Source organism: Cydia strobilella, chromosome 4 (assembly GCF_947568885.1).
Source record: "Cydia strobilella chromosome 4, ilCydStro3.1, whole genome shotgun sequence".
NCBI lineage: Eukaryota > Metazoa > Arthropoda > Insecta > Lepidoptera > Tortricidae > Cydia > Cydia strobilella.
The window spans coordinates 17,124,480-17,136,847 of NC_086044.1; the positions used below are offsets into that span (position 1 = coordinate 17,124,480).

Consider the following 12,368-nt stretch of genomic DNA (forward strand, 5'->3'; position numbering starts at 1 on the left):
TATGTAGGTAGTATTTACTTAGCATAAATAGGTAGGTACATTTTATATTATCTATCAATTCAAGTGGCCGCAGTGCTAATTCTGTTTGTTATGCTTACACTTCGACGATAATTGAATTGATACTCTTACGAGTATGTAAAGATTGCGATCGCAGGTAGAGTTCGATTTCAATTACTAAAATCTTATATTTTCAGACCTTTTAAAGAAAGATAACAAAAAAATAAAAAGTAAATAATAATGTACCATCTACATACGAGTATAACCCAGATGTGTTCTAGTATGACAGACAGACACACAGACAAATGTAGATAGGTACACAAACATAAAGGTCTTTCCCGTTGAGCACAAATAAATATGACGTTAATTACGGGTGTTTAGCTAAGCTTACACTGGCAATTTGATACACATGAAATCTTTACCGTGCCTATAGCCTGGTTTACATAGAATCCCGCTAAAACTGCGTTAGTCGCATGTAAGGTTATATGATAAAAAGATACGATACGAACACTACGAAGACACGGTTGAGCGTTTCAACAAATTAATGTTATGATGAAAATTGGAGCGGCTAAAACTAACAATGAACCATCATCATTCTGCGATAATGATAACATGACATATTTGCTACTTTAAGGAATGAGTGCCATTTCTATATAAGTACCAAGAGTTTATCCCAATTCCCAAGCAAGATTAGGTAAGTAGGAAATAGTCGTAATTGACGTTAGAGTTGGACCATTCTACCCACGGAATAATAAAAATGTACTCTACCCAATTTTCCAGTTTAATATTTCCCAGTAAGACAGGAGAGTCACTAATGACGGCCGATGATGTAATTGTAACAGGAAATATCAGACCTGACGTCCCCTTAGGTATGTTATGATATGACTTAAAAACCGGGCGCAGTCGCTGACACGGATATGGGTTACCTATAAATACACTGGAATCTCGAAAGCGGGAACCATTCTAAACGTTTATTTGGCTCTCTTTAGGTACGTACTGTGCCTAGGTATTAAAATGCTACTTATTTTGTTACTCACTGGCACTTAGGCAACTAAGTAAGCATATGCTCTTGATATGCAGACATTGCAGACTTACTGGACATTTGAATAGAATGAATGAAAATAATCGAATTATACCTACAGTACCTACACGCTTAATTTTAATAATCAATTTTACTTGATTTTACGTAGAAATGCGTGACATTATCCACAATTCCACATTATCTTATAGACGCGACCTGAGCAGTCCTGTTCTACAACTTGTGTAACATTCCTAAATTTAAAAGTGTATTTTAAAATTAGATTTATTTATTGTAGAGATCCGTGTGAGATCTTTCCTCCTCACCTTTTGTTAAAACATTACATCATAGCTATACAGACAGCGCGAATAAGGATGCGTCGAATTAAAGTATACCTACATATATACTTCAACTAGCCCGTGGCGTGCAAACTTAGCGTAGGCGGAGTCCACCTATACTGGATTAATTATAATATACAGTAGGGTCAAGGTGGGAATAGTGGCTCAAGGCAACAGTTGCTCAGTCGCCCAAATATCGCTATACACTGTAGCACCCTTAATTTTTTCCGAGTCACTGTTCCCTCCTTGACCCTATCTAAGCTATGCAAGCAAAACATTTAAAGCGAGTAAAGGAAAATGCGTCGCGCCGTTACTCTCTCTCTCTCTCTCTCTCTACATAATTATTTTAAGTTAAAAGTCGATCATACAGTTAAAGAATGATCAAATTCGACAGATAGGAGTGTGCATCGATGAGATCATTATGTAAGTTGCCGCTGCCGCTGCCCGGTTAAACTGTGACCTTGTGAATCACTCCGATAAGGTAACGCGCCGAATGAGTTGAAACGGCCACTGACAGTCGAACATACAATGATACACTGAATACACGTGCAGTTTTAAGTTTGCAAATTCAAATGAACCTGAACCATTTGATGCGATTTGCACGTGGTAAATTTTTGGTAGAGGTTATTTTGAGCAGAATTACTTTCGGCTTCTAATAGTTGTAATGCATGTTACATTATCTTTTCTGCTCATTTTACAGGTTATTGACATATTTATAACGGAGACGTTACCAAAGAAGTCTAAATTTAAATCTATGTTAAAAATACACGACCTCAATATTTTGGAGTAATTGCACTACTATACTAAATAATTTAAGTTAAGTACATATGTAACTAGAGACTGATGACCCCACAGTCAAACTCTTTATTGAGTTTTGCGGGGCTATGATTATAGTATGAATACTCTGTATTTTATTAAATAAATAAATAAAATAAAAATGCAAATCCCATCTATCCTATAAATTAAACAAAATAATGAAACAAATGTAATACATGCTTAATGATAATGTAGCACGTCCCTGCTGCCAAGTTACAAGTCTCTACAAATAGTCTTTAGGTAAAAATAATTAATGTATAGGTGAAGGTGTACCTACACATCGCGCACCATCTACTGATGATTAACTTTCCTCGAACTCTCGCCCGAATCACCTGTAAAAGTAATAAATCGAAGCAAAACTTGTTAGCCTAATTGGAATTCAACGCTACTTCATTGTGACATTTGGTAAAGATTTCATTGTTTTTCCAGGAATGATTGTGTGTTTTAATATAGTTAAGTGGGAACGTGTGATGTAATTAAGTGGTGGATTATATGGGGCTGGGCAGCAGTGCGTGAGCGTAACGATTACTTCGCGAGGGAGTGTTCGCGATTATCCTAATGTATAATATGAACTATTATAATCTCGACCCGTTTCTATTTCTAAAAGGCAGATCGAGTAGATCGCATTCGCATCTTAACTCTTACCATTACCACTGTGTGGAGTAAGTTACTAAAATAAGGCAACTGACAGGAAAGTGAAGACTCATTAATTATTTCAGTAACCAAAATATGACAGTTAAAAATTGAGAACCTCCTCCTTTTGAAATCTTGAAGTCGGTTAAAAAACCAGTAACGCATTTGCCGCCGGTTGACCTTACTTGACTTTTATGGACACCAAAGTGATATGTATGTAAATTTGTTTTTAAAGTTGAGACGATAGTGGATAGTGGACGCCATACAAACGTAATCCCCATTTTTCTCCCTGGATATTGTGACATTATGGAAAATATTTTTACACGATTTATTGTTTATTAACCATAGCTCTGCCCCTTCGTTTGATTTTTCCGATTGTTATAAAAATTGGGAGCGAAAAACAAACTTCATAATCCAAATTTTGAAAACCTCCTAACTCACAACCGAAAAAAATATATGAACGGGCATAGCTATGGTCAGCATATATCAAATTGAGTAAAAATAATTTCTATAATATTAAAATCCATTTTTTTGGAACAAATCACTTATATTTACTGTGTACAACTTGTAAACTGTAAAGTAAAGCATAACAAACCAAGCCATTTTTTTCGACTTCATCAATCCTCAAAACAAAAACCGACAAAAGTCTGTGTTTGTACAAGCAGTACAGCGTCTCCGTCTCCACCAAGACACAAAAGGTTTAATTGAAGGCATTTGGTAAAAGGGGTGCGGCCCATTAGTTGGGCAAACATCACCTCTATACACAAAGCTGTATTTCCATCCATATTTTACAGCACATTTAGCTCTTACTCGATAAACGTCATTCTAGTTCTTGTCACATTTTCGTAATTGCAATAGTGTAGACGTGCAGATGCAGAGCAGAGGTGAGGCGAGGTCGGCGACTGGCCGCGTTTACGATTAGAAGTTTAGTTACTACTAGCCGTTGTTCCTATGAGTATATCAGTGTAACTGCGGGCAAGCGCCGCTATATTAAAACCAGTAGAAAATTGATCTCTGATAACTCATAGTTGTTACGGATCTGGATGTCATAGTTATACTAGATGCTTGAATTATAAGATCGCATGCATGCATGTGGTGTGCCAATTGTCATTAGCTTCGCAAAATAAGTAATTTTGGTTTTAATGAAAAATGTTGGTGGCAAACAAGCACACCGCCCATCCGATGGTAAGTGGTTACCGTAGCCTATGAAGGCCTGTGACGTCAGTAACAGTGATGTCGACAATTGTCGCACCTGTCACCATGGTGAAATGATATAGAGGCCTGCTCGCGGCCGACGGCAGCCACCGCCGAACCGCACATAGTTATTTTAATACATCTGCTTTGTTATGACGACCACATGCAATAAACTATGATATCATTGAAGGCCAATAATAAACACAAAGCTACATACATATTTTTTTGGAAATACTGGCATCAGCACGTTTACCTCCGCCAACTTTTATAAAATCAAAGATATCTAACCATTAAGCATGGATCAGAGTGGACAGGTGGGCCGAAGGAAACACGAACTTGATAATCTGAGCACTTCCCAAATTTAAATATAAGTTTATTTACAATCTTTAAAATTTTACACTACGTATCAAAATTATTTACATGAATGTAAATTAAATAATAAATAGCCCGTCGACCTTCAAACCAGTACAGTGCTTTTACGTTTTTATAAACAAACCGGCGTCGTTAAACTAAAATAGAAAAATATCGATTCGAAGTGGACGGCAGAGCAATTAATATAATTCTGTTACATAGGCGTTTACTAGGGTACCGTAAACTTGCTGAACATTGCCTAACCATACCATGTCAAATGCTAAAAGTTGTATATCAGGATCGCAGCAAAAATGGAGATATTTTCCTAGATATCACTCAGTAAACCGGCATGTATTTCCAGAAAAGGTTTAATTCATAAAAGCGAATAATTTCGATTTAGAGGGAACATGGCTTTATGAGGTAAAGCCAGTGTTCTCGCGATACTTTTCTTCACTTGTCATATGTGCCTATCATATGGCATTCCGTAGGTAGGTAGGTAAACTTTTAGGTACATATTTAAGTACTAAGACTCTTTGGAGGTGGGATGAACCCTCAACCTCCACAGACCACATTAAAAACGTACGCCAGAACCACCGACTACCACACCAACGTGTTATTACATTTTTGTAAACCTTTATTCGAGTAAACTTAACAAATAAATCCGTGAATGTTAGCTATGGCTGGCGCAGGAATAAACACAGGGCCAGGCAGGTGGATGTGTTCTAAATCGTCGGATTTATGGGACACGTGGGGAATCGGGTCACGCAGGATTTTCCTTTACGAGTATGGCACTCATTTGACCTACTCGTTTTCATGATCTACAACCGTAGGCGAACGAAAACCAGGAAAGGTCACGTGAATGCCGTGTGGATATCGCTATGGCTGAATGCTATTCTCATTACGCTGAAGGCGTGACTCAGATTTCACAACACTGAACTCTACATAAGTTCAGTTTCATATAGGTATAGCCTTTTAGGCATGAGTCATCCAACAATTCATGTTCAGTTCCCTTAAACTCGCACATTGTTGGTTTAGGTGCTAATTGAATAATTCGTTTCAATGAAATAAAAAAAATATAGGTGGTATTATTTTCATTCGTCACTGCCATTTAAATATTCGTTAGAAACTAGCAGATGTTTTGTTCATAGCACAGTACACTCAAAGCGAGAAACGGGTGTTTTAAATCAGCAAATATCTAACCGTTTGGCTTATTGGTTTAGACTGGTAGGGTAGAGTACAGTCAGCATCAATAGTAGCGGATGAAATAACGCGCCAAAAGTATCTGATATTCCGGTTAACTTTTTCAAATATAGATAAATCTCTAAAATTTACGTTCAAAATTAAATCTTTTAGACTTAAGACTCTAAAATTTAGAGTCTTACTTTTTCTACTGTTTTATGTAGGACCATCACTTTATGTTAAGCTGTTACTTTACATACTATTACTTATTCTGTGACTTTACTTACTTATTAATTATACTTTTGACACCTTGTTTGATCCGCTACTTTTGATGCTGACTGTACCACTCGAATAACCCACAACATACCACCTACCTTAATGTCCATATCCGTTAAAGAGAAAGATAATGCAACTGCGAGCTGCAGACCATTTTGAAGAGCATTTTTATTGCTGACTGTACGCACTACGAACTGCGCAGTTAAAATCAGACCGCTCGGGGTAGCGTTGGTTGCGTGTTGTAAATGGCTTGCAAATTTTGTGATTTGGAAGGGCTTGCGGGCAAGGCCACTGAAGTCGGTCACCGGAGAAAGTACCGCCGAGCCCTTAAACCAGGCGCGCCCAGAGGATCTCTCCGCAATGCGACGCGTGTACAAAAGTCTGGGTTTTGCATTAATCATCCTGTATCGATGATTCCTCCTAATGCGGTGTAGGTATAATTATATTTTATATTATTTCGACCAATGTAAACAAACAGGTAGGTACGACATTGAGTAGGCCGGTGAGTATGTGATTAATGACACAGACTGCGTCGCGGATGGAATAGCAATTAATTCTCTTCATAAAAACCAAGATCGTAAATCGTGATGGTATAATTGTAAAAAAACTTAAAAGTCGGTGATGTAATAGCGAGCTTTGACAGCATGCATAACAACTCTGTTCGCGGCCGCCGGCCGGTTCCGCCGTCGCCGGTCGCCGTGATAAAAATATTATAGCTACCTAACCAGTATTTTAAACGATTCCTGGAAACTGGCGAAATTATCGCTTGTTTGATTGTAGTTTGTAGTTACATTTCCTTTTTCCAAACATTAAACTCTAAAATATATATATATGTATTATGTATCTTAGTGACAAATGTTCTCTATTTTTGCTTTAATCATCAAAAGAAAAGGCAAATGACCGAGACTATTGCTTTCTCACAGCGAGCGGAGGCGGAACCTCCGCAAAAATCGCATTAGCTGTCTCGATGCCAGATCTGTTTTTAGGGTTCCGTATCCAAAGGGTAAAAACGGGACCCTATTACTAAGACCCCGCTGTCCGTCTGTCTGTCACCAGGCACCATGAACCGTGATAGCTAATAGACAGTTGAAATTTTCACAGATGATGTATTTCTGTTGCCGCTTTAACAACAATTACTAAAAAGTACGGAACCCTCGGTGGGCGAGTCCGACTTGCACTTGTTAGGTTTTTTTTTGCAAATAACGTGCTAAGCTCACGCCTAGCGCAATGAGAGGGTACGCTTTATGTAAGGGTAGGTATTAATGTGGAGACGGCTCCGTAAAAATAACCCCGCGGGACTGCTACACGGAAAGTCCATTCTGTTTCTTGAAATCAAAGGTCCCTACCACGTTCCTTTGTTTGTGAGACTCGCAAGTGTTTAACTGAAATCAACAATCAACCACTCCCGTGCTAACTTTCTTTCAAGTCTTATGTAAAATCTCGAAATTGGCACAGTCTTATTATGAACATTCAAGTTCCAACTGCCGCGATAAGCACCGACCGACCAGTCGTTTAAGCGGGTAATAAATGCCATAAAGTTATCTTGTTATCATACATACCTACTTCCGTAAGTTAGTTGTGTCGAAAAGTTATCGTACAGCCCAAATCGAGGGTATACTTTGGCCTCATTTATTTTGCTCGTCGTGATCCTGCTTGCAGTCCCTCAAGTGCAGAAGCATAGAGTGAGAAAGTACATATTACCAATAGCAGCTCGCTACTAGGACTGCAGGCAAAACCGGGATTACACGATTTTAGGGCGGTTATTGATTACGAGCATATTTCCCACATAACTCAGGTTACAGGTGAGGTGATATGCATTTATAAGAAGTAATGCTAGTGCTTTTTTTTGTTGTAGGAAACTGTACCGCGTTGCGTCACTGCTACACGTTGATACCCGCGACGGCCGCGACATTAAATTAATAGGTGACAGTCTGACAGTTAATTCGCACTTACGGCGATACCATTTTTAATACCGGCCAGTTTCAAAGGTCAGGTCATTAAATGTGGCACAGTGAGATAAAATTTATGACTGACAATTTCAGGCATTTAGGACAGTGAGAGTACTAACGCGGTTATCACACTAAAGCGCTTCACACACCTTACTTAATTCAGTAACTGATAGGGATGCAGCCGTACGTAGTACATCTAATGTATAGTTGCGTCCTTGACAAGGACGCAGCTATACATTAGTAACTGACGACAAGGACTCCTGTTCGTCAGTTACTAAACTAAGTAAAGTGTGTAAAGCGTATATGTTGCTTCAGACTGTGAGCGAAACAGCGCAACAACACGCACAACACAGCAAAACCACGTACAGTGCAACGTATATAGCGTTGTCCCGCTAGCACACTGCGTGCGGATAAGCATCCAATGTTAAGACCGCCTAAGACTCATAATAAACAAGTTTGCTGCTTATGAAATTTCATGCTATTTACTAGTTCTTTATATACAGTTTTTGAGTATTCTTGTCCAATGATACATTATAATTATATGTGTAATGCGAAAATATCCTCATATCGCGAATGTTGTGATATTATAATAAAGTTTAGAATTGTTTCTTTAGATTAGGAAGGAATACTATTATAGAATTTATAGATCTATAGTAAATGAAAAAGAACATAGATAGGAACTACCTTCTTTAACAATGAGTTAAAATTGACACTATGACTAATAATACAGCAGATGGAGATCTCACAAGAGATGCATAAAGGAAAGTGGACTGTTTCTTGTGAGTTTGATACTGCGGTCAATGTGGGGAAGCCCATCATTAAAGTATAACCATCTACGAGCTTTTTTATTGCTTGTAACTTCTTGCATTTCTACATGTACTCCACTTGCAGAAGCTTGACAGAGCAGACAGAGGTATGAGAGTTATTGTCCTATCCTCCTAAGGCCCAAGGTCCTACCTATAGTACCTCTTCAGTTTGATGAAATTTAAATCCTATACAATTGGAACAGTCGCTTTTGCTTCGTTTCATTCAATTTTCCAACAACGCAAAATAAATTCTATTTCCTACACTATAGGTTCAAATTTCAGTGGCAAATTTTGGATTTTTCATTTGTATGCCTGGGCCTTAGGCTATGACGGTCTTAATGAATAATTATTGGAAATGTTCACTTACTGACTAGCAGTGCACTTGGCAGCACTACTCGCACAAGAAGAGTTGCTGGTACATGAAGCTTGGGCATGTTGTTAACTGTAAATAAAAAAACTACATTTGAAACTGTCTTATGTATGTACCTAGGTATATATGTGTTAATAATTCAATAATCAAAATCAAAAACACAATCTTATTTGACGTGACGACTAATCTGGCCTAGTGGGTAGTAACCTCCTGCCTGTGAAGACGATGGTCCTGGGTTCCCGGTAAGGGCATTTATTTGGGTTATGAAAACAGATATTTGTAGCCTTCTTGAGCTTATTGTGGGGATTAGTCAATTTGTGTAAAAATGTCCTATAATAATTATTTATTTATTATGATGGCAGATACAAATAAATAAGGCAGCCCATCTTTTACTCACACCCAATAGGGTATTTTAATATATTTAAAATAAATTATTTTACATCATGCAAGAACTAGTAGTTAAATACCCTATTCTGACTAATGCTACCATGAGTGCAAATAAGTATATTTGTTCATTCTCTAAAGCTGACATGGACACAGTGTAGTTAGCAACTCTAGATGAGGCTTCCTGTCTAACCATTGTGTAAGTGTGGAACAGTGCCCAAATCAGTAATCAGTGCCCCTCAGTGAACTCTTTTAAAAACAGACTCGACAAACATTTTATAAATGGACAAAACACAAGTGCATGACATTTATGTGCACATATCAGGTATAAGCTGCCTAGCTTCATATATCATCATCATCATCATCATGTCAGCCGATAGACGTCCACTGCTGGAGATAGGCCTCCCCCAAGTCTCGCCACTCCGACCGATCCTGTGTCTGCCACCGACCACCGAATTTCATATATAATAATGTAAAATATATACCTTGTTGACTTTACTTATTGTTTCTATTTAAATTCATATTAGATTCTTGTACCCATTTTATTTTACCTTAGTACTAGAAATGTGCAATAGCATAATCATTAGAAAATCAATAATATTTAAATCCACTACCTGCTGACCAGCATGATATTGAATAACATATTTAAATTTAAATCCCTTCAAAACACCGCTGTTCGCGCTGAGCAAATATACTTGAAACTGCGCAGGTTTATAAACAACGCTTCCAATTAAAATCACTCGACTTAAAATTCAAATTAATAAGACATCGGAAATAGGTGCCCAAATAAATTGTAACAAGGGTTAATTCATTAAATGATAAGAAAACTCAGAACTTCACAAAACATACCTTAAACTAAAAATCCTGATTAAAGTAAACAAATAATTATGTCACTTCAGCAGCACACAACCACTTTAAACTTAAAGTTATAATACGGAAGTCTTTGATAAGAGAAATTAGCATAATTTGAGTAATTAAAGTAATTTCCGCACATTTTACAACATAACTACATTTTTGAATACACCACCGACCAACGCACTATCCGATCCACGCCCGAGATGACACTCTTGCTTACTTTTGAAATTTGAAGTTTGAGTTTTGACATAACTGACAGTGACACTAGATGCCCAACCTATTATTGCCAAACGTGTTTCCTTTTATCTACTAAAATCTAAATAGAATAGGGAATATTACGCGAAACTTTGTGCAGAGGGCGCCACTACCACAATCTGAGGGTCTATCGCGAAACAAGAAAATCAAAATTTCATTATCTAACATCTCTGTCACTCTTGCATATTTGACCGATAAAGAGGCAGCGAAATTTCGAATTCGCATTTCCCGGTAGGTACAGGCAGGTACGGCAGGAACATTGCAGTAATATCAGGCCTCCTTCACTCGCTCAAAGCCACGCGCTATATGCCTACCGCTCGGCGTATCGTCGACGATATAATCGACAGAGGGCCGCCGAACGCCCGCCTGAGCGCTCGCACCGCACGTTTCCCGCGCTTACGCTTCGAAATACCGAAACCACGTAATTATTGTGCAGTAGATGGGTGTAAAAGTCAAAAAACAAAAGAAAATTTGTCGTTTTTTTAGGGTTCCTTACCCAAAGGGTAAAAACGGCACCCTATTACCAAAGATAGATATAACTCCGTAATAGATGGATACAGTCTAAGGAAAAAACGTGCCTCGAAAATCAAGAAAATTTGATTCTCGTTCAGAGGGCGCTACTAGTTTTGGCCTACAGTCGTATAGATGGCGTTGACGGTTTCGTTTGTTATTTAACAATTTTAACGCATATCAGTGAAAGAACATGGGTCAAAATCATAAAAATAATTAATGCAAATAAAAAAAATCATTTATCTATATTTAAATACATTCTATCGTATTTTTATAAATCTTCATTTTTAGTTTTAAAGTGTGTCGACAGATGGCAGTGAATTTACTGGGGTTACAAAATTTACTATGACAGTACCGCTCTAGTATAAGTTACTCTATGCTATTACTAAGACTCCGCTGCCGCTGTCCGTCTGTCACCAGGCTGTATCTCATGAACCGTGATAGCTAGACAGTTGAAATTTACACAGATGATGTATTTCTGTTGCCGCTATAACAACAAATACTAAAAAGTACGGAACCCTCGGTGGGCAAGTCCGACTCGCACTTGGCCGGTTTTTTCATTTCCGAGAGACGAAGAAAGGTGAGTAGTATTTAAAATCTATCTTTATGAATTTTGTCACTATTTATTTATTTGAACATAAGTAGATAAATCGTAAATTAAGGAGTTTTTTGAGTCAGGTATTATAAGTGTTGTTTTTAAATATTTGATTGACTAATATAAAATATAGTTGATTTGCAACATTCGTTTTATTACAATAATAACATAAGTAACAGTACAACCCTAGCGCATTCTTACGATGACGCGTTGGCACGTGGCTCGCACGGCGAGTAAGGCAGTCTCGGCTCTTTGTGCGCATACTTATGGTACATTTCTTCTCGTCCTGAGCAGCAGGTATTATTATTAAGATTTTGTAGGCTATTATAGAGTAGGTATTTTCGCTTTTGTATGGGAATGATGTATCTGTTACGTAGTAACTATTTATTAATCTGTGGTAATATCCCCTAATGAGGGGCTGTTCTGCCACTAGAGTGCAGCATTAGCCTTTTTAGTAAATCATAGAGTAACATATACATACTGTACCTTTAACAGGTAGGACAAGTTTTCAGAGATAATAAAACATGACATTGATGCATCAAGGCGGTTTGTATACAGAGGACCTACCGGGAAACGTGAATCCGAAATTTCGCTATCTGCCTCTTTATCGCTCGAATGCGCAAGAGTGACAGAGAAGTTATATAACGAAATTTCGATTTGCTTGTTTCGCGATAGACCCTCAGATTGTATATTTGTCAAACCAAATTTTCAGTAAATAAGAACAAAAAAGACTATACTCATCCTTTTCTTTTGGGTGCTAGTACTAGTGTAATCATAATCATTTATTTGCACATAAAAAGGGTAAGACAGAGATAGTATGATTCTCTCTGTCCATGTTTGAA

At 37.7% G+C, this 12,368-nt stretch overlaps 1 protein-coding gene across 3 annotated transcripts in view; it reads right to left on the minus strand.

Moving 5' to 3' along the window:
- The window catches only part of LOC134740723 (piezo-type mechanosensitive ion channel component), a 64,028-nt gene extending 53,643 nt beyond the window's left edge, over positions 1 to 10,385 (minus strand). For 2 of the 3 annotated variants that reach the window (XM_063673309.1, XM_063673308.1), the window contains exons 1-2: positions 10,161 to 10,384; positions 8,925 to 8,999 (exon numbers count right to left, since the gene is read on the minus strand). In XM_063673309.1, the coding sequence (XP_063529379.1) occupies positions 8,925 to 8,991 (67 nt within the window). In that variant the 5' untranslated portion in view covers positions 8,992 to 8,999; positions 10,161 to 10,384. Of the gene's footprint in view, positions 1 to 8,924; positions 9,000 to 10,160 lie in introns of all 3 variants that reach the window. The other variant, XM_063673307.1, reaches the window with a different exon arrangement.
- Between the last annotated feature and the right edge of the window lie 1,983 nt (positions 10,386 to 12,368).